Here is a 24149-nt window from a genome sequence, read left to right as displayed (position 1 = left end):
GCGTGTTGGAGTGTCGTTGGGAGCTCCGCGCGGTTCGCGGTGTGTCAAGTGCAGTGACGTGTAGAGGGTGCCGAAGTGGCGGGCTTCCTAGCCGCAGGTCGGGGGGCTCATGCCCCCTTCCACCAGCACCACATTGGTAAAAGTCAGTGTCCTGTGTTCCTAGAGTTATCAGACTAGATTTTTTGAAGTTTTCTATTCGCGAACTTTGAATGTGACATATAGCATCAGTGATGCCGACTTACGGAGGTTGTTTAGTTTGTTATTTTTCTTTTACTTTTACCAATTTTTATTTTCTATAATTATTTATCATTTTATGTACATATTTTGTGTTTATTTATTGGAATGTTATTAGTTTATTTCATGACAACAAAAATATGAGTCAAAAGCTTTTGAAAACATTGCGTTGAATTATAATTGATAAGATAGAGCAAGCTTTCATGAATGACTCTACAAGTCAGATTTTAAGTTAAGGCGTGTATAAAATCACTTAAAGCCTATTTCACCTACCTTGTAATGTATTATTATGGCTTCTGTATTCATAGTGGTTTAACTTGACTTCAAATTAAGTGAATAGTAATGAACAATTTTCTTTTGATGCACACATGCATGAAATATTATTGTAAAAGACGAACGTTTAGGCCTAATTAGCGCGCTAAATAGGTAACACTGTATTATCACAATATACCTAGGTACTTGAATAAATATATGAGTGGTAAAAAATTATTTTAGTCTGTTATACTTTCTTTGATTTAATCCATATATACCTAATCACTTATCTAGTTCTTAATTAGATACCTATAGGTAACTGTTAAAGAACCAAAACAAAATAACTATATTTTATTGGGATTATTATACCTAAGGTATAGAAATAGTATCATACAAAACAAACAAAATATATTTGACCTAGGTAATATGGCTATCATGTTGAAATTTAAAGATATTGGTAGGTAGATATAGGTACATGCCTAACTGCCTGCCTTATAAAATATTTTTTAACACAAACACTTCAAGTGTCCCCATAATCAGTTATCAGATCAATAAGATAAGTTTCAATTAGCGTAGATTACAATAAAAATTATAAAATATTGATAGAGTAACAATTAAAATCTTCAATAGGTACCTACTTTTGATTTTATATACCTAGTTTCATAGATATATAAACATTTTATAGAATTTAAATTGATGAAAAGTAATTATACCTAGAAAAAATAAAAGTTGCATATAAATACAGACTCTACATAAAATTTATTTCATACTTACTAGGTACAATGTTACCTACCTACCTATATATTATCCTGACTTATTATTTTCTTGGGTTTTAACTATTTATGCTTTTATATTGACTTGAAAAGTACCTATAATAAGAGCATAAAATAACTTCAAAAACATTAATCAAATAAATTCGCGGAAAGCCTACGAGTTTTCATTTAAAAAAAGGTCATTAACTTACCTATTTATGTATCTGTATTTATACAAGGTAGGTAGGTAAATTATCGTAGGTAATAATTAAATTATCAATAAATAATCCTAATTATTTTAAAATGGATATTTATTAAGATTTCTTGGTATCGGAGGATAAATAATCGATAATTTAATGTACTTATTAAATAAGAATAAAAGAGAATTTATTGATTGTATCTCAGTACAACAACAAACTGCTAAAGTTGTCAATAAGAGAAGTTAAAAATTCTCTTTGATGTTTCCTGAATAAATCTGTCATGCCATTTCGTTATTTCAAATTTGTTTTAAGTTATAATAGATATCTATTACTAGTTTGTGCTACAGCTTGTGCCCTCGCAAGAAAGGGCCTTACAAGGCATTTGAATGAAAAAAGTTATTTCCATTATCCTGACAAAATTTATCGTATATAATTGGATAATAGTAAAACTTTTTTCATAAGGAAATGTGAAACTGATTCAAAATCAATGTCATCATTTCGTTAAAAACATGCAACCGGATATCTAATAGGTACTACCTAGGGCTTAAAACCTGTTTCTATTTGTTTAGTGAATTGTCAATTTATTTGCCATACGAAGAGAGCAAAGAGTGTTTGAGATTTTGAAAATTGTATGTAGGTAATATACCTAAGTAGGTACGGATATCTAATCCTACCTAATATGTATAAAATATATAAATAAATATAAATATCATAGAGTTCCATTTATACCTACAATTGTAGTAGGTACTTACCTACTACCCCCTGCTCGATATAATTTACTCAAACTTATTGTTGATTACCTACTTATAAACAAAACATGAGTGTAGTTAAATATAAAACACATCAACTTATAGTTATTTTTGTTACAAACCATTGTTATCTCACTAAAATTCATGTTTCAATAAAAACTCTTGAAAATTGAACAAAAAACGTTATGACAATGCTAACTAAGCTTTTGTTAAAATAGTTATGGATAGGTTTTTTACGTATTTTTTGTACTTTTAATTCACAATCCGTATACAGATTAAAAATTAAAAAGCTGCTGACAGATTAACGGAAAAAACGTTACGTGATTATCTTAATACGGATTACAAGGCATAAGTATATAATCTTAACACGCCTTTGTCTACATAGATTTAACAATAGAAGTGAGATGTCTTTTCGACCAGAATTAATTTTTTGGAAGCGTGCCAAAGTTTCTCATAATACAAATCGATGCTGTTTATAAAAATGGAGTTGGCCTCTATTTCGGTCTCAAGTGAATATTTTCCTTAAATACAACAATAATGATCAAGTTTTTTCAAGTCACTTTGACGAAGTTATACCTAAATTAGAAAACGATAATGACTACAGCTTCAAAAATATCTATAGTAGGTATATACCTAATTAAAATGCGATATATTTTAGACTTTAGTCTTTAGCACAAAGCCCAAAGGAAATACTAACGATCAAGGGTTTGTCTCGAAAAATTAATTGTGTATAAGTAGGTAATTATAAAAATACCGACGCAGAATTGCAAAACTTATTTTATTTTTCCCTTTATTTTTTACTTGCACCTATATCTATAAATAGGTACACAATTTAAATATCCTTATTTGAAAATGCTCTTAAAATAATATTACTGAAATATAGAAGGAATCTTCATTTTCCGTTTCTTTGTTTTGCTAAAAGTGGTGCAATTCTGCGGGTTTTTAATTTATTTTCCATGTTCGATTTAGGTTTTTTGGTTTTGTGTTAATTAAAATACATGACACCATATTGTGGTTTTGTACTTAGTGCATTAGGTATTTGAGTATTTCATTATTTAGCCCGTATCCTTGGCAAGTTCTAAACAAATGTCAAGTAAGTGGCTATGGTGCACTTGTAGGTTCAGAGAGAGAATCTTTATTTTTTAACATTGTCGTTCATCAGTGGTTGTTTTATAGTAATTTTTGATAGTTAGTCAGAGAAATATAATATGTAGGTATCTAACAGGCAACTACGTAGGTAGGTAAGTACCTAGTTTAAAATTTAAAAAACAAGATTGTTTGCATTCGGATGAATAAACACTTTCTTACCTATAAATATCTAAGATATTTAGATATTCGCACACTAATTAATAATGGTAGGTTTTTAAGTATTAATTATACGGTAGGTATTAAATATTAATCATGAATAAATATTTTATTTTTAAATGATTAATTTTAAAATACGATTACCGACTTATATTAGGGACAGTTATGTTAAGTAACTTTAATAACCATAAAACTAACTAAAACAGTAATAAATAATATTATCTGTATTAAACTAAGGGATTACGATATGTGTAACTTTGTATGAGTGTATTGATACAAGATTTAGGTAAGCTGCTTTAAATTTAAGAACCTATTTTGCTTACAGTTAGGTTTCTATGAAATTTTGCTTGCGGTTAAAATCCTACTAATATTATAAATGCGAAAGTTTGTGAGGATGTGTGTGTGTGTTTGTTACTCTTTCACGCAAATACTACTGAACCGATTACAATGAAATTTAGCACACATATAGAGGGTAACTTGGATTAGCACACAGGATAGGTTTTATCCCGGAAACCTCAAGGGAACGGGAACTATGCGAGTTTTTCTTTAAAAACGCGGGCGAAGCCGCGGGCGGAAATCTAGTCTTTTTTATATCGGTTAAAATTTCTTAAGTCTACAAATATAATATTTTTAAAGGTATAAATATCGTTAAGGGTCACATGTTCTCAGTTAAAATATGAGCAAAGAGGTGATACGCTGATTTTTGAATACATTTGAAATGGTGCGTAACCAATCGAGCAGTTTCGGAGGAATAACGACGCGACCTTCATAAATTTAACTAATAAATGTCAGATGTTTAAAAAATTAAAAAGAATAACATAACATAACGTTCCTTGGGTTAGGATTTACTGTGCGAACAGTTGTGATACCGCGCGTAAATATAAAAGTGAAGAGTAATTTTTTGAATCAAAGTTTTTGCAATCTATGAATACTAAAAACAATGTTTATAATGTGATGTAAATTATTTTGTGCACTCGTTAATTTATTTAATTTTTATGGCATATATTAAGAGGGTAGGTATATTGTGTAATATGTCTTTAGACAATACTAGCTTTCCGCCCGCGGCTTCGCCCGCGTTTTCAAATAAAAACTAAATTTCATTGTAGGTAATCGGTTCAGTAGTATTTGCGTGAAAGGGTAATAAACACACACAATACACATCCTCACAAACTTTCGCATTTTTAATATTATAGTATGATAGGATAAGAAGGTTTAAATAATATAAAATTATATATCTACAAAAAAGGTTTGATAATTTTTTTGTTATGTCATGCATAATATTATTAGGTACACTTTGCAATAGATTGTTTGAATAATCTACCGACTAGATCACAACCAATCAACTTTTGACGACAAGATTTTCAAACTAGGTAATATTTATATCCACTTTTTTGCACTGAGTCAAGCTACTGCTATCGATAATACAATAAAACATTGATTAAATTATTGAATGGATGATATATCGACTTGAATGGATTAAAAGCTATAAGTGAATACATCGCAGTATACCCATACCATATTTCCTACATACATGCGTAGTAACCAGTAATAGCTTACGTTAATAAAACTTTATTCAACTATGCTTTATCGATCGTAAAACTCAATCCTATTACGTTCAGCCATTCTGCTACCAACTTTACGATTGTTAGCTTTACTTTACGTAAAATAGTTAGACATTGAATGTTTCGTTATTTAATACTTAGACCTTTATCAACCCTAGACCCGTTCTTTGGGTAATCGGTAAAATATACCATTTATATATGCATACGCAAATCTATGTTACTGAATTGTTTAGGACTCTGGACTTAGTCAATCATTTTGATATTTGGTGATCTATCAAGTATCTTTCTCGATAAAAAATAACCGAGAATTCTCTTTAGATCTCTTGCTTATAAACAAAGTCCGTTAATTTTATACATTTATTAAATTTTAAACAACAATTTGTTGACTGTCTTATAAAATGTTGACGACTCTATAATGAATATAGCAATGGGAAAATAAGAAAAAAGTTAATACTTTTCAAATATCTTCATTTATTTGGGAAATATACTAGATATTATAAACATACATCCATATTAACATTATAAATGCGAAAGTAACTCTGTCTGTCTGTCTGTTACTCAATCACGCCTTAACTACTGAACCAATTTGCATGAAATGGAGATATTTTGATACCCAAGAAAGGACATAGGCTACCTTTTATTGCGAAATATGTACCACGGGCGAAGCCGGGGCGGACCTCTCGTATAGAATAAAGGAAGAAAATAGAATTAAGACTATAAACTCTACCTAATATAGGTAGGTAAATTACAGATTCATGCTGTCTGCTAGTCCTGCTAGTCGTTTTTAATTAAAGTATTATTATAGTTCCTAAATTATGTGTAGGTTATAGGATAATATTTCTACCTGTAGTCTTGATGGTAATTAAAATTAGTTATTACAAATTTAGTAAGCTTCTGATAAAATTAGAATTATACAAACATAATATAGGTAGTGTAGTGGATATAAATTGAACTTAGTTTAGTCATGCTAGCATCGTAATAAACTCTTGGTAATTTATACAAAATTTCGCGTGTCATTACGTAATAATTCAATTGACACCTGCATTGTGTCATTCCTTAGTATTAGTTACTTGTTAAAATTATTAAATAGGACCTTAACGTGCCCTTGCAATTTTAACCTTACAAGATATATTTTATCCGGTGTTTTTTTACATTTTTATGCGATACGTTATCACAGGATATTAATTGGAAATTTATTCGATCGCTTTCTATATGTATATTTAATTGGCAAGTAATTAAAAGTTTTTAATTTATTTGTTAAATGTTAGTTGTGGGTCGTGAATTTGTTCGCCTTTTTATTAATACTTAAAAAAGTTTTCGTTACTTTTTTCGCTTAAAGTGTAGCTAATATTATAAATACTATGAATTTTTTATTCGAATTGAACTTCTTGAATTTAAAATCGCATTTAACCGAAGGCTTTTATTGTTATACAAATATAATGATGAATATTGCCTCTATCTTTAATGAAGCTATCATGTCTGAACCTGAATTTATACTGTTAAATATATCAAGTAGGTGAAATAGGTGACGTTCAAAAAAAATTTTCAATAATTCGCTGATTAGTAGGTACAAATATATGTACCTACCTAGAGTGTACATTATTATCACATGTAGAGTGAGAGAGATGGTAATGTAGAGCTTTATCATTTTGCTCGAAATTGCACAGCTTTTCTTATAAAAGTCGTTTACATATACATAATGTTGCAATAATAAAATAAAGTATGCGCACAATTTTTTTCATCAAGCCCTATAAATTATCTCAACAGTTTTCAAATCCATTGTAGTCTATAGGTATAATAACTATATTCCTTCCACAGGAAGAGGCGAAGCAGGCGGCGCGATGGCGTGCGCCGGCTGCGAGAAGCCGATCCTGGACAAGTTCCTCCTCCACGTGCTGGAGCGCGCGTGGCACGCTGCGTGCGTGCGCTGCGCGGACTGCCGCGCGCCGCTCGCGGATAAGTGCTACTCTAGGGATAATAAACTGTTCTGTAGGAATGATTTTTTCAGGTGAGTCTAGTGAGTAGTCTATGGTTTTAGTGCGTCTATGGTTTTTTTTCTTTTTTTGGCATGAACTAGGTATTTGAATTAAAAAATTGGAGCTTACTCATTAATCAATGATATTACTCTCTCATCATATATAAATATGGGGAATATGGGCTCAAATCTCAGATTATCTGTTATCTGTATTCAGAATGTTGATCTAATACCTACCTATTATCAAATAATAATTATATAAACCTGAGTAGAAAAGTACTTAAATAAAACAGTTTATCGCGAGAATCAAATATTGGTAGCTATACATGATAGCTTGGTTGAATATAACTAGTGAATTAAACAAACATTTATATTATGATACGTTTAACGGACACAATTATAGCTTCCAGGGATATCAGAAATTAGTACTTGCAAGACATTATAATAATAGTCTTACTTTACAAGAAATAGCATGTAATTATAAAACTGCTAAGTTGCCAACACGCATCCACCAAGATCATCGTTGCATATCGATATAATCGCGATAATATGACAGAAATTCGCAATAGTTTCATATAAAAACTGAGTCGGAAGTTATTTGTTATTTTAATTTAGCTTTATGTTATAGATCGCTTGTAAATGATAAATGATGTTTAGCCGACATTATCGTTAGGCGCATTCTCACATTGATGAACAAACCATAAAAACCTTATGTTGCCGAGATATTACTGTTTCTTATTGTTTTCGTTATTAATGCGAATTAGTTAGCCCACTTGCGATGTACTTAAACTGTGTGATGGTTAAGATATACAGTGTGTACATTTATTACTAAATATAAATAGATACCTAAAATACAAGTTATTAGTTATAACTAGTTTACCGTATTGCATACACAATAATGTACCAAACAAGTAAGAAATAAGTGGGGTAAATGTAGAGCTCTCTCTACCTTTACCAATTTTTTCATCAAATAGTTAAAACAATTAATAATTTAGAAGCTCCTTCTTTCCAGTAAAAACATAATATCAGTTAATGATTCAAAGATTGTAGTTTGTTTTAGTAAACTCAATACAAATATTTCCATCGTAAATCTTGAAGTACATATTTCTAAAAAAAGTAGCCAACCGTTTGCAGGTGTAAACAAACTCTCATTTTTCTTATAACTCCAAAGCTTTTTCTGTAAAATTATTTGATTGTTTATTTAATCATATGGCGCCCAATTGTCAAAAATTGCCCGTATTTACCGGCGCAGCGGAAAGCGCTTCACTTACGACTTCCGCTGTCTTGATGGATTCATTTATTTTTTAGTGTTTTTACGTTGACAACAATTTTAAAGTGAAATAAAATCACGACGGTTTCAAAACAAAGTAATCAATGTAGTAATTTATTTGTTTACAGGACAGAAATGTAATTTTTGGAAAATAATTATTAACCTGAATGATTTTGCATATGTGTACACTATTTATTTTGTTGGTAGGATTATAGCGTGAGAATCCAATTTATTTAAACCTGCCTCTTGTAAATTCATACAAAAAGATGAGTTTATTATAAGGCTGCTAACTTAGGCATTTCAAATTACTTCTAAAAGTATTATAATTCCAGTTATTTATTAAATTTTATACCTTACAAGTACCAAACGTACTGACATTTAATTTATATGGAGTTACAATCCGCACCTTGGCCAATTTGTTACGTGATGAGTTCATTCAGTGACATTTCAACTTCCTAAACCTAAGTGACGTCATTTCCGCTCCTTGACACTCCGCCATTATTGTGTTAGTTTAAATTGTTTGGCCGAGTTACATTTAACTTTTATAAATGCACAGGTGCAACTTTTTTATAATGAGAATAAAATATTAGGCAGTTTATAGACAACTTTTTATGTAGACTCGACTCACTCTAAAACACTTGAATTTTATTATAGATGTATATCGTTTATAAAAAAAAAAAAAAACATTAAATCATTCTTGAGAAGTTAAATATAAAATAAAGAATCTTCCATGTTAAAAAGCAGTTATAAATAAAAAAAAGAGAAATTAATTCCCATAAAAAATAACTATAAAAAGCAGTAAAAAATCATAAACTGCCATAACGGTTTATAGTATAAAAAATATAATAGATTTTTGTCCATAAAATACCATTAATTATGAAGACAATAAAAACATTTTTTTTGTAGAAACAAAAGAAAATTCCAAAGTCGAAATCAAATTAAATTCGAACATTTTTCAAAATTGGCAGCAACGTGTGGATAACATGGCGGACTGCCAACGTACCACAGAGTTTATGTTTTATTCATGCGACCTCCATCGTTTATGCAAATTGCCTGGTAATAATTCAAAGTGATGATAAAATAATAAAAACAGTGAATTTCAGACTTGTCCGATGTTGTATTGTCTCTAATTTACATAGCTTTAGATCTACATTACTAATTATGACTTCGTAATTTGTTTTACAACCCGTTAATGCACACATAGTTTATAATTCGTTATTTACCACAGTAAAACAAAACCATATACATCACTTCGAAATTTAAATTCGAGAAATTCTCTTATTGCTAAATAAAATTATCTTAGTGGATAAAGTAGTTAAGTACCTATAATAATTGTAGTTCGCTAGTGTAAAATGATTTATTTACAACAATTTTGTGTTCATAGAGCCATGGAATTCAAGAAGTAAACAAACAATTTTATAGTCACTATTTTTATAAATTGTATAACAATTAACAATGATCTGTTACTATCCTAATATTTTTAAGCTATTGCATAGCTTTTATCTCAGACTTTGAGCGTGGCGACCGAATGTAAAAATTCCGTAACGAAAAAACCTAACACCCCCCACTCCAACCGGCACAGCGATGCGATGCTATGCAATAGTTCTAACGCAGCAGTCCTCGAGTGCTTTTTTTATTTCTTACTATGACAACCAAGTATTATAAAAATAAATGCTGTCCAGGAAGTACCTATATCAATATGGTTAATGGTAACAATTTTTCATAGCTTTCTATTCGCGAACGCTTACAAGAAATAGCACTCCAACTTGTTTAATTAACACTCTATTACAGTAAATGTTGTCTAAATATAAATCGCGTGCTATACGATACGTGTCCGTCAACAATTTGTGATACATTGGCGGAATAGTTTCTTTGATATTGACCTAAAATCAGCCATCGCACGATCGACCACCGTTATCACATAATTTCATATTTTATAGCCAAAAGTTATTTATTGTATCGACATTCATCTGGCTACTTTATTACTTCCGGGTTTCAGCTTAGTGCGCGTTTTAAAAGAGATTGTGTAGAACCAATTTTATGTGGAGCGTGTTGGAGAAAATTTAGGTAGCTGTATTAAATTAAATATTGAAATTATATAAAATTTGCAATAAACTTTTTAGGTGATACATGGTAGAGTTCTAAAAGTTGTTTGAAAGAGTATTGCCATTGTATAGGTATAGGTACCCACCAAATCAAATGATAGTTCAAAATTTCAAATATATATAAATAATTCATGTTGGTCCTATAAATCATATTAAATACATAGTAAGGTCATATTCAAGTGTTTTCTAGTTCTTATTGAACATGTTCATCATAAGGAAATAAATTATTTTAATTACCTGCAAAATTTCTTAATAATAGGCATAATTTATAGTACCTACCTGGCAATCATGTTATTCGTCAATTAAATTATAATAAAGTAGAATCATAAACGCTGCCGATTAACGACATTGCATGAATCTATATTATTTTATCTTACTAAAGTCTTAGACCGTAAAATACATAGAACTAATACTAAGCATCGGAATTTTCGCAACTATGAAAGCATGCAATAGCGTACAGCGAAGACAACGGTTAACTGTACTAAATAACATGCAGTTTTACAACTTTTATGGTTCTTCCGACATAGATTTATAGAGTAAGGACATATTAAACTGGTAACCGTAGCTCTGGTTATAACTTTGATAAGTAATAAAGAAATAAAAGCCTACACGAGCGGTATACACACGGTCCGCGGCGACACAACGGCCCTGACTCAGTTTGCACTCAGCCTTACATTCAAATTTGATACAAACTTGGATTTTAAATTATCATCGGTCATTACAAGCTAACGATTTTGAATATCGATTTATTGATATTCTAAATATCGATGTCGAAGTATCTGGGAAGCGATGTCTAAATTATGTTTATGACTCATATTTTATTCGGCGGACGTCGTGTTCGGCAATTTATGCTATTTTTAATCCAGATATTGTTATTTATGATTGGATATGAGAAATCAACAGGTCGTCAGTGATACTGCGGTTTTTACAGATCTAAGTTTAGTTTATGATTTCGAAATTCAACCCAAATACAACTTTTTTGTATTTTTACCTATAGACGTATATTCCATTTCTTTTCTGAAATTGATGATGTGCTGAATTATTAAATAGATTCAGTTAGTAGTAGTTATTTTTGTAATTCTTGCTCTATATTATTACTGAATATATAATTGATTATATAATTCATATAATTTCCATAGAAATGTCAATGCCATAAGTAGGCACTTACCTACTGTTTTGTGAAAGAATTTGCATATTAATTACTTCTTAATCTTTTACGTTTGTAAAATAACAATTAAAGTTTGTAAGTAATTAATTTTGTATTTAAAATCTTCGTACTTTAAAAACCTATCTACCGAAATAAATAATTCACCACGATAGTTATATACATATTTGTTATTGTTGTAATATGTTGTATAATAATTATTATCTTCATTACCTCTCTTAAATTCCTACACCAATAGATAAGTTCCTGCTATAAAATTATAAATTCCAACGAATTGTGGCATACCTAATGAAGAGATCAAACTTCATAAATATCTAACCTGAAAAGTATTTGCGTGTAAATAAATAAATCACTATAAAAATACAGATGGCAGAAGTCAATGTAGGTATGTGATCAGTATATATCATCATATAAAAAATACATATTTTCAAACAGTAGATACTTTGCATATACATATGTAATATACTCGATTTTGTTAAGATTATTACCTACTTATACCTCGTATTATCTATATTACGTGTACCTCTTAATATCAATATAAAAACATTATTAAACGAAACTTTCAATCTTGTTCCCAGGCGATACGGTACAAAATGCAGCGGCTGCGGCCACGGGATCTCCCCATCAGACCTGGTCAGGAAAGCGCGGGAAAAAGTCTTCCACCTCAACTGTTTTACCTGCCTTGTCTGCAGAAAGCAGCTGTCAACTGGTGAAGAACTATACGTCTTGGATGACAACAAATTCATATGTAAAGAGGATTACCTCGCTGGAAAGGCGCCGACACATTGTAAGTACTGTTTTTACTATTCCTACACATTTCGCGAAGTAATCTTGGTATATTTTATATGTTTTGGACGTAATAAGTATTCGCCAAACCAATTGAGAAAAGACACGTCGTTGCCAACGAGTTGTAAGTAGTTCCTAATTGATTTTTCTTCTGTGGTGCCGCGCTGCGAATCAGTTAAGAAGTAATCAAGTGAATTTAGTATTTAGTTGGTGTACAATGCACATAGATTTGACCATTTTATTATAAGCATACCTAGCGGCAGTTTGGAGTTGACGTTCATAGATGTGGTAATTGTATTATGGACATACATAGAGTAGTTATAGCTAAAGCTACAAAAGCTGGCTATGGTTGTTGTTATGACCTTTTACGAGTAATGGTGGTAATTAGTAAAGTTGTTTTGGGACAATTTATGTCTTGCTTTTTTAGTCAAATTAAATGACTTTAACGTAATTATAATGTGATAACAAAATTGCTTCGAATTGTACAGTCAATATTTGCAGCGAATATGATTAAAAGCTCGTTCCAAGACCAAACATTACGCCGCAGTAGCACGTACGCAATTGGACGTTGTCACATAAAAAATTAAATAAATGAGGTCCGCTATTGTCCCATTAAGGTATTCGCTGCTAGCCAATCGATGCTGAATAATTACTTTTCTATCATCGTCATCGATTTTTAAACGTGATACGTGACATGTGATTGCGTTCACCGATCGAAAAACATTTATTGTTAAGAACGTATCACGACAGCAATAAAAACGGGGGACCCACTTTGAAATCGAATTTTTCGATCAATACGAACCGTAACTGAAGTGAAGAAAAAAGACTGTAAAAAGTCGAAGGCGATGGACAAAAAGCCAACCGCATTACACATTAGCCACGTCTCTACGCGGTAGTGGTAGAGACAACTTTTTACTTTTTTATTTTACCGCTTTCTTGACGTGAGATGGAAAAAACCATAGACAAGGGTTACAGATGTAAAAGAAAATTGAAATATGCATATGAGACGTATAAATATTGTGATGTCTTCATAGAGAATAGGTTTATGAATCCGTCTAACATTTTTATTGCTCTGGAATATTTAATTGAGATTGTAATTTGAACATGGTATCCATTTATATCAATACACTGAATCCGGATCAACTGGTTTTAGAAGGTTGATTAGTATACGTAGGTATATCTGCTACGGCTGTATTAATGAATTCAGTTTGTGCTACTGTATCATCTTTGAATTATATCTAATGTTTCAAGTTTGATGTAGAGGGTTTATTTCGCTTATCAATTATTAAATCTTCATTGAATCTTATTTATCCTGGTAGGAAGACGCTTTATTACAGAAATGATTTAAAATATACTGAAATGTTTTTAATATTGCACGAAAAGATTTTATTGCAACTTGAATTGCAGCCTTTCACTCTCGACAAAATTCACAAAAACGCATTTCTTATAATTAAATTTATTTTGACGTCTGGAACGATTGCTTTTATTTTAGCGTCTAAATAGATTTTGGAATCGGTTTGTTCAGTGAATCCGCAACATGTGTACGCCTGCGGCGTCGCTTGTTTGTTCGATGTAATTATGTTTAGATATTGTTAGCTAGACATGGATATATATAAACAGGGGGAAATGCTGTTTATGTAAAGTTTTTTTTCATAACTCTATCATTTCTTTAATATACTTTGAATTTGACATTCACCATAGAAGGTAATGAAAATATGAAGTCTATAGAGACGTCGAATAAAATCGTAAGTATAATAAATAATTGATTGAATTGAACATGAAATTTCTTCCATTAGGTTTATCTTTTCTATGAGAATGTCAAGAGGGCTGTGGGCCAGGATAGATAATATCCCCCTCTTCTGAGCTTATACAGATAATATATGATAGCAAATACAAAATCGTTTCCACTGGTCTGGGCCTCATGAGATTAGGGAACCCTAACGTGAGGGTTAAGAGGCTTATGTAGAAATTATGGTAGGTTTTTAAGGATATAAATTTGAAAGCAACACTCACTATTATTTTGCGAATTTAAAATTAGTCAAGGATGGGGTAGACATGATACTTACTTAATTAATTGGTTCTGTAGCTGTTGTTGTTTTGTATTTTTACCTGCTTACAGTGATATTATGTAGCTACAAATTTTTGGTTAAAAATATTATTACAAAATCGAGATATTTTCAAGATAGAGCTTTTTAAATTTACTACTGTGTTGGTAAATAAATGGAATATAAAAAAATCATAATTCATAGGCGGTAGAAAAGTACCAGGCTAACATGACCAAGAAGCGTTAGAGCGTGCCCATTTCAAACAAAAACACATCCGCTCCCTCGTATCGGTTGCAGTACAAATAGCCGGGAGCCTGGAGATTGTTTGTGAAGGGGGTTCGACCCCATTGAGGGATAAGAATGAAAACGTAAGCAGTTATGATATTAATGTTGCGTTATGCTAATTTCTTCTATTATTTTCATGGTTATTTAAAAAAAATATCGTTCGGTTCGGTTCGGTATGTGATTAGTACCAGCTACTGCTTATAATTTCAGGATTAAGAAGAGAAGCATATCTAGGTATTGCGTAAATCAGAAATCTCCTGGTATCTAAATATCTATATAAAAAAATATTGTGATAGGACAGGCCTTTTTTCAAAACGAGGATTTCGATAATTTTGTTTTATCATTACATGTTCCAATATTCCAATTACCATCTTAGAATTTCCACTGCCTCAACCATTAAAAAAAATGTGCAAAAATGGCGGTTCATTTCCCGCGCGTGCATGTGACGTATCGACGTTATCGTGCGCGGCCGGACAGACTCCCTTGCTGTAGAGTGTAGCTGGTACAGATTGTGGCCTTAGCGTGTGCAGACCAGAGAAAATGTAATACAACATCAAGTACACGCTTCTCGTTTATTGGACATGATTAAGTTGCTTGGATGATTTGCGTTTTAGAATGTAGGATATGTAGAGTAGACGACACAAATTAAACTGTCGAAGTTTACAATGCCATCATTGTAAAATGTTCCTGATGGAACTGTTTATTACAGATGATTCGTTATGATAGATATTAAAGTATTATAACTTGACAAGACAAAAACAATATAAGTAAAAGTATTCACGAACTAACACAAATGTCAACCGTAAAGTATAAAAAACAAAATACCGACGTAAACAAAACCATTCAACCGCAAAATTCGTGGTTGTCGTATTACGATTCTTAGTCCCTTGTGTTAAAATCTATATACGGTTGTTGTATACTTGGTTATGTAGGATCACGTTGGGAGCAAACGGCGTGGAATGGAGGAATCCGATAGAATCCTATTTGGGATGTACCTCCATTGGAGGAGGGCTGGAGAGACGTACTGCACAGACTGATCGAGTTAATAAGACTGCGACTATATTTTAGCGAATATGAGTAGGTTATTGGCAAGTTTGTAGAATGAGAAAGTTTTTCAAACTGTGCTCTATAAAGCTCTATGATCACTTCTGCCTGTAAAACAAAATTGATAATATTTCTTGTTTTATTAAACTATAATCTTCTATAAACATTATTGAAAACGAGCATCCGTAATGAAGGATAGTTAACCGCAATATTCTTGCATCAACATATTATTATTTATTGGAAATAAACTAACAGCTTAGATCATCTATTACAAACTAGAAATGAGTTGGTACAATACAGTTGCCGTGATGCATGATCCGAGGCTTGTGTCAGTCACGTCAGACGATAATCATTGTAGAGATTTACGGAACATAAAGGCAAGAATCACATTTTAAGATATATTTCAGGATGGAGTTCTCAGCGCGCTACGATCGAGCGCTATGTTCAACCATTAATTTTTATTTATCGACAAAACGATCGATAGGTAGCGTGCTCGTAAAATCGCCGCAGTAAACGTTTATGTTTGAAGTTTATGATGTTTTAATGTAGCGTTTTTGAAAGCTCGCTAGACCCAAGTTTCTATTTTATACGTACTCGTGGAATAGAATTATAGGTAGTAAAACGTGTGCCTCGATGCGCCGTAACGGTACTCCGGACTTATCCGTTTATACGATGTTCAGGCTTCGCAAAATTCTATATGACACAGAGTAATAAAACATTATTTTAAAATTTATGGCGTTTTTAGGATATTACAAGAACAATAACTACGGTTAATGGAATCGTGGGTCTCGAGATGAGTGTGAAACCAATACCCATTACTCGTTTATATGTTTGCAATTAGTTTTCGTGTTAAGGTAGAAATATATAATTGTTAATTATAGATGTAACAGTGTACATAATATATTGTTATTACGCAGTGTATTTTATTTACGGAAAAACTTATAAGTAATACCTAGCACTCTAGTACCACAGCGTGAAAACATGTTGCACTTATTTTATCTATGATTGCCTTACAATCACTTTCATTCGCAATCAAACAGCGATAACGGATATAATATTGACAGACAGTATTGGAAAGCGTCCGTATAGATGCAAACAAAACATCAATAAAAAACTAATGGTTGGACAATTTACAGCGTCAGGAGCGTACCCTGAAGGTAAATTATCGATAATCGACTGACTAACCAAATAGCCGGTGTCGATACAAGTTATCGACAATAATCGTTATAATCGCTAGTGCTGGCCGATTGTTACCGCTCGCCATTAGGAGACGTGCCCAGCGTATTAAATCAAGACCACCGTTTTTGACCCATTATCGTCCTCAAAAGCTACTGCTCTCCGAACAATTTTATGACCGACCAGGATTCTATCTAAACTGGCGACGGCATGACTTTTTGTGCACGCTTATTATTAAAATTATTATTTATTAACTGTAATTGTCGGCGACGATTCGAGGGTTAACTCCAACGTTTAGCGTAATTTGGCCGATGTGAGCTTTTCGAGGGTTTATTAGTAATTATTAGTTGTCATGCTCGGAGTCGAGTTCAGTAATCGCAGCCATAAATGGATAATTTTGATTGAGCATAGGTATGATTTTTTCCATAACTATACCATCGGAATAAGTCATAATTTTTTATATTTCGAATTCTTATTTCTCTGGGGCTTGTTAAATTTTCGAATGGCAACATTAAGTTATATCTCGCGCGTTCCTGGCAGTAAAGAATCGAGTTCACTTTTTAATTTTTTCGCATATTTTTTTTCTTTTTTCCGCGCCAGTATTGTGCGCAGGTAAATGGCGTGAAATTGGCGGTCAGTGAGTATTTGTTGACTGTTTTTGATTCACATACCATCTGTCAGTTAAAACTTAGGTTAAAAATGTTTGATATGATATTAAATTTCGGTTATAAAAAACTTAAGGTTCCTTCACAACTATTGTTACAATTTCTGTTGTAGGTATAAGTGTGTAAATACATGAAATAATAATTGTACGACCTGGCATATACATATCAAGTTTTGTAGATAAGAAGATATAAAGTTACATCTAATATTTAACATAGAGCACAAGAGATTTCATAGAGCCGTCTATGTAGTTTCTGATTTCGTTTTTAATTTCAGTGGTTATTTTAGGCAGACTTTTCTTTGCAATTACATTGATTTGTGGGTGAAAACAGTGTAGTGTAAAAGTTACGATAAAACGACATGACATAAATCAACTACGCAAAAATTAATTTCCGCTAAAACTGAAATCTAAGATCGAATCTACGTTCTGAATCAATCGTAAATGATATATGTAGAGATATGTTAAAGGGAAAAGAGGGAGTAAAGAAAGGAAATATTATTTCCTTATCTACCCCCGGTAAGGCCCCTACTGTAGTAAGGGTTCAAACTTCAGAGGTCTTTTCTGAACGATTGTTAGATGACAGTTTTATAAATGATTCATCTTAAAGAACATACTGAATGTATGCTTGCGAGTAATGTATTATATTACATTATGCACTTGTTTATTTCTTACACACGTTAAAATCTATATAATATAATATGATTCTAAATACACAATTTTATTTACGTACCGCCCTAAACTTGGCAGAAGGATTTTACGCATAATTATGTTATATTACAGTACATCACTTCATTCAAGGTGGTATACGACTAACAAATTATCTAACAGTTCAACGACCCCACACATTCCGAGAATCGCATAATTCATACCAACATAAACATAATGACATCCGACACTCAATTCAACTGCTGTTCAGTCAAAATGGCCCATTCATACTCAAAACATATGCTAACTAACCGACCGTAGCATTATTCAAGCTAACCTTAACACTTTAATAGCCTGGATCGGGAATCGAACCCGAAACGCCTCATTTCAATCCACTTCCTCACTTAACCACAACCTAAAATAAACCTTAACCTCAGTATATTCGAGCCATTACAATGGAGAATGTTCACTAATTTTGATTATTAGCACTCCATATTCTCTGTCAAAAATAAAAAATACTAGTGAAAAAATTACTTCGATACGTCAATTAGTTTCCGATTTAGAAGTAAAACAAGTTGTAAACGCCCGGTGATGGTGTGACGTCACACCACAACACGCTCAATCTGGCTCACTCAGTCCGCTAGCGTTCGCGCGCCCATGCCGTCGAAATTATAATTAAATACTTTTAAAAATGTCCAATCCAAATACCAGAAAATCATATGTTGTTCCTAAATGTAAAAATACAACTACCAATTCGCCGGATAAGTTGTTTTTTATAGTTGCAAAGGACGTAAAAAAAAAATGGTCAGAGGTGAGAAAACCTTTGGTGTCAGAATTTTCCGTGTTCTTACATAGTACTACATATTATAATAACATATTACAAATCTGCGTAGGAGAAATAGCCTGTTCAGAACTTCTTAGCTTAATAAATTATCGCATCCCATCCAGATCGACACGCTCAAAAGACTTATTTCATATACCAACCGCCAGAACCAATATGGGTCTTCGTGTGCCTCTTCACAGAATGTCTAGTTTTTATAATACCTATATGAATGATCTTGATATATTTTCTTGTTCCTCTTCGTCTTACAAAATGAATGTAAAAAAATTGCTATTGAACATGTAAGAATGTTAATATGTAAAGATTTTGCAAATACGTAGACCTATTTACCTCCGTCTTTATGTACGCATGAAAATATTAATCAACGATTGTCTTTTGTGGTTTTTTCCTTGTCTTTCCTACTGCTGGGTGTTGGCAAAAATAATATTATATGTTCACAGTGAAACCACTATAAGGAGGCATTTTCATGTATTTTTAGTTAATAAGATTTTTTTTTTGTTTTATATATCTCTGTCTTTGTCTCTGTATGTTTTCCAATAAAGAAAATAAAATAAAATAAAATAAAAAATATTTTGAGAACATTGCAGCTGTTTTGAGTTATCCTTTGTTTTCTATACAAGTTTTAATATATACTAGACTGTGCTGCTGCTCTGCTCGTATGGGCTAGTATAGGTAGATGGCTAGTAAGATTTTTTCTTGTTTTAAGTTGAGAATGATATGGAGAACTATACTAAAATATAAGTTGGTCGGGGGAAGAATTAAACAAAAACAGGGTATTCCACACAAATAAAACAGGGTGTTCCACACAAATTCAAATGTCAGCAGGAAAATGAAGATAAACCTCAGAGATCAGCAGTGCAAAAACGCCATCATATAGAATATTTTGAGAAACTTTTAAATAAAGATGAAACTTTGGCATGACTGTTATTTTATTAAACGAATAATAATATTAATTACTATTATTGGACTATTATGGAAATTCGCGGACGAAAACCCATCAAAATACTGCGCAAGCTATAACACCTACTACAGCGCTGCCGACTTGATACTAAGCGCGGGGGCGCGGCCGCGCGGCGCGTTGTGACGTGACGTCACAAGCGGTCACGTGACTTTAGCGGGACTCGATATTTTTCGAAACTTTGAATGCGTATAAAATCAAAACTACTTGGTATTTTTGAATACGACAAAAACTAGTGTATTTGTATACATACAGGCTTTACTGAGACACAATTTCAAGGGATTTGGCATACCTAGTAACATTCTTCATTGAAAAGTTTTTAAAAGGATTAATTGGTTAGCATAAGACGTAACGTCGTAAGAAATAGTGGCAACAAGGTAAAACATACCCAATTAACATAATGTAAGGTTTCTTTTCAATAAATTTCAAGTGAAGAAAAGTTTATGAATTGCAGAGCAATCTGTAATATTATTCAAGAGTGAAATGAAACACAATTCATTGCATTATAATCAGGTCACATTTTTTTTCAAAGACAAAACAATGAAACGGATATTATAGCAATATCTTTACTGATACTAAGTACTGGTAGATTTCCAGCTTTTGTCAATTCTGCTATGATTTGAATTTCTGGAACAAAAAATAAAAACTTCAGAAGAATACTTATAAGAAATAGAAAATAGAAATACATAATACATCTTAGAATTATAAATATGTTTATTTATATCGAAACATTCATCCGTTTGAAGTTCTCAGGCTACCGATTCGGACCTCCACCATTATATTGTTTTCAATATTTTACGACCAACTCTAAATCATAAGTGTCTGCGAAAAGATGACATTTATGTTTCAAACTGCTGCTCTACCTTAGAAATCTCTATATTTCGTTTTTTATTTACAATAGACATTTCACTTGAAATCCATTATGTAAATAGCTATTAAAAAGCCGCGTTGATCAGTGATTCAAAAAAGAACAAGTCAAAATCGAACGCTGCAGACAATACGAATCTATAGACAATAATGGAGGGAACAAAGAAGTAAAAAAGCGGGAAGAAACCTGTCGACGCCATGTTGTGTGGCACTCGGCCTTCACGCCTCGGCCGCCGAAGATTATCTTCGGAAAAAGAACTGAACAGGAGGCGCTGTATCTGACAACCAAGGACGTAACCGCGCGTTCGCTTCATGCATTTATTGCTTCATTATGCTACTGAATAAGGGTGGTAATCGAATGCAGCCATGCGGACTTACTACGTTTCGTTGAAAGGTCGTGAGTCAAAAGAAAGAGCCTAGTCACCGTGCGCCTGCGTTGATGACCTGTCAATTCCATCGCTGTTCGTCGGGTGGAAAAAAAGCGACATTAGACTTGGCCGTCTATTATTTTGACTTTAAGTGGGGAGATGGAGTCGAGATTGATCGAGTTTGGCTCAACCCTTTTAATTACATCGCATTCAGGTTTTGTGTATTGTGTTCTACCGTTTGGTAGACGTGCCTTCAACAAGGGTTGTATGATGGAAGTAATAATTAATGTCTATTATTAGTCTTCTTCTGGCGCTTCTCGTAAGATAGTGTTGTCCACTGGTAAAGTCGCGGGTAGGAGCGATTCAATTAAGTATTATGAATTAGTATGGTTTTATATTATTGTGAGTAATAAATTATATCTCATTATTCGTCTTATTTCAAAATAAGTGAGGCAGAATGTCTGATTTGTTCGAAGTTAAACTTTAGGTCACACTTTCATTCGAATAAACTGCAGTAACTCGTTCAAATGCATCGAGGCTGCAAAAAGTTGGCTGTTAAGTGAAATTGGCATACAACTTTTATCCTTTGCCGATTCGTCACAGTGAGTTTCGCGCGTACGCTGCTCATTGAGCGATTTCGTATGCTCACCACCTTACCAGTCATTAGTGTCAAACATGCCATTACGTGACAACTTGTTCCCAGCTGTTTTATTTATTTTGCGATTATCCTCATTTGATGGGAACTTTTTGTATTCATTATCATTATTGTCTTATGAGTAGGTTTGATGGATCAGTTTTTGCGCGCATACTTCGGAAATGTATTATGATGAATATTCGAATATTTTGATGTCTACAAATTTTGTGGTACACATAATATGTACGCTGATAAGATCGGTGGTCAAGGTATAATAAAAGGAGCTACATAAATGCTATGAATGATAATAAAGATAGTACTCCTATTAACGATGTTTTATTGCAGAATGAATAAAATATTTACGATAGATATAATCTGAGATAATGTTGAAAAGTAATCTTCAGTACATCACATTATTTGAGCGATAAATTTGGAGAATTTGCTTATTGATGTAGGTATGTTGAGTTGGACTCTTATCCAACTATACATCCTATTGGTTAAGCTTTACTCATTATTACCACAGCAATAATTATTGTCTGCTCATTTCAGTCAACAATATATATATCACGAAACTGTTGTACGGGTAAATCAAATAAAATAAAGCCACTGCACACGCACGTCGCAATCTCAGGAGATCACGATTTGTGGTCACGGCTCGCCCACTCCCATACCTCGCTATAAGCATTATAGTTACAGTAATACAGTCGGGGATAATATCGTAGTGTAATTTTAGGTTACAATTGAAGTCATTTTTAAAAATGACCAGTTGCTTGATTACTCGGTTAGGCTTTCCTAGTGCTCAAGAAAAAGGGTCGAGAGATGAACGCTCAATCGTAATTTCTCTAAGCGTCACCATTTTAGAATCTACTGCTATCTATGCTACTTTCTTATAGGAAGCCTTAAGCCTTAAGGGAAATGAAAATCCATACAACTATTAGACATGTCAGTTCTTAATGTGCCGAGCGTATATAAACTTGTTTAAAAAGATGAGCATAATGTTTGGACCAGCTGCAATCTATATTTATTCGTGACTCCGTTATGCAATACAGTAATTTATTGTGCAGATGTAAAAACCTTTGCTTTATGATAGGTAATGAGTTGTGAAGTGTTCGTACAGTCTCAGTGATTGATAGATGAAGTGACATAAATTCTAGTTTTCATCACTAAATAATAACTTAGTGTGTACAATGTGCAGTTTCAATATGAGCTAGAGATAGACCACCATTAGGGCTGAAGTTTGTGTATATTCTTTCTGATTTATTTTTGTGTTCTTCGCTGATAGGTAAAGGCTATTTAAAAGATCATTGCAACTAGCATTATGCAACTAAACCGAGAATAGAATGCAAGACAGTCCATAAAACGCCGTACATTATACAATTCAAATAGAAATATAATTTCTGTGTAGTAAAAGCTTTAGCGATCTGTAAGTAATTATTCGTAATAATCCGTGCTTAGACTAGATTGAAATACATTTTTATTCCTTCTACAAGTCATTTGCCGTTATTCAAATTTCTCAATTGCATCTAATGCTTATCAATTGTAACCAAATCTTCCACTTCAGTAAGCCACTACCATTAATCTCAGCTCCTTGCAATAATAGAAACTTTTTGTAGCAATTTAAAACGTTAACCAAACAGATAGGTTCAAGCTCGTTACGAGGTCATAGAATTCGCTGCGGCGCATAAAAAAATAATTTAACACCAATTTTTCACAGCCATTTGATGAATTAGCTACCAATTTTTCTAACGCGTACGCAGCGTTGGATAGTCTGTGGACGCTGACATATTGCTCTGCCCGCTCTACCGTTAGACTTTTTTCTTTGTTTATCCGACGAAGGTTTACGACACCCAGGTCGTGTGATGTGACCTTAGGTCGTATATCATTTTTTAAATTATTGAATTCTTTTTTTTCGTTCATTGGACTTTTAATGAACATCGTGGATAGCTGAATTAAGCGCATTGTTGTTTTATGTTCGACATGATTGTTGATTTATGTATTGATAATAATCAAGAGTTATATAATCTTAGGCTCTGTGCTCGTAAATGGATAATATCGCGTCATATGTTTATGAACTTCATTTTAATTCAAGTTTATCGTCATAAAAAGTCCTGTAGCTAGGATACTATAATGATTCATCATTTTATTACAGTTGTATTGATTGGATCATATGTTGAACTTGTGTGTATAATGTACATTTTACGTACCTAGTCAAATATTGATTAGGTAGTTGGACTTGCTTCTTACTATAATTATATAATATCTATTCA

The 24149-nt window shown here is 32.4% G+C and overlaps 1 protein-coding gene across 2 annotated transcripts in view; it reads left to right on the top strand.

The window, feature by feature from the left end:
* The window catches only part of Lim1 (LIM homeobox 1), a 47919-nt gene continuing 23770 nt past the window's right edge, over window positions 1-24149 (top strand). For both annotated transcript variants that reach the window (XM_089709140.1, XM_089709139.1), the window contains exons 1-3: window positions 1-246; window positions 6873-7062; window positions 12148-12356. In XM_089709140.1, the coding sequence (XP_089565266.1) occupies window positions 231-246; window positions 6873-7062; window positions 12148-12356 (415 nt within the window). In that variant the 5' untranslated portion in view covers window positions 1-230. The remainder of the gene's footprint in view (window positions 247-6872; window positions 7063-12147; window positions 12357-24149) is intronic.

Source organism: Colias philodice, chromosome 21 (genome assembly GCF_061535455.1).
Source record: "Colias philodice isolate Cphi_HAF_F1 chromosome 21, ilColPhil1 Martin Lab GWU primary, whole genome shotgun sequence".
NCBI classification, from domain to species: domain Eukaryota; kingdom Metazoa; phylum Arthropoda; class Insecta; order Lepidoptera; family Pieridae; genus Colias; species Colias philodice.
This window is presented reverse-complemented; position numbering and strand designations above follow the sequence as displayed.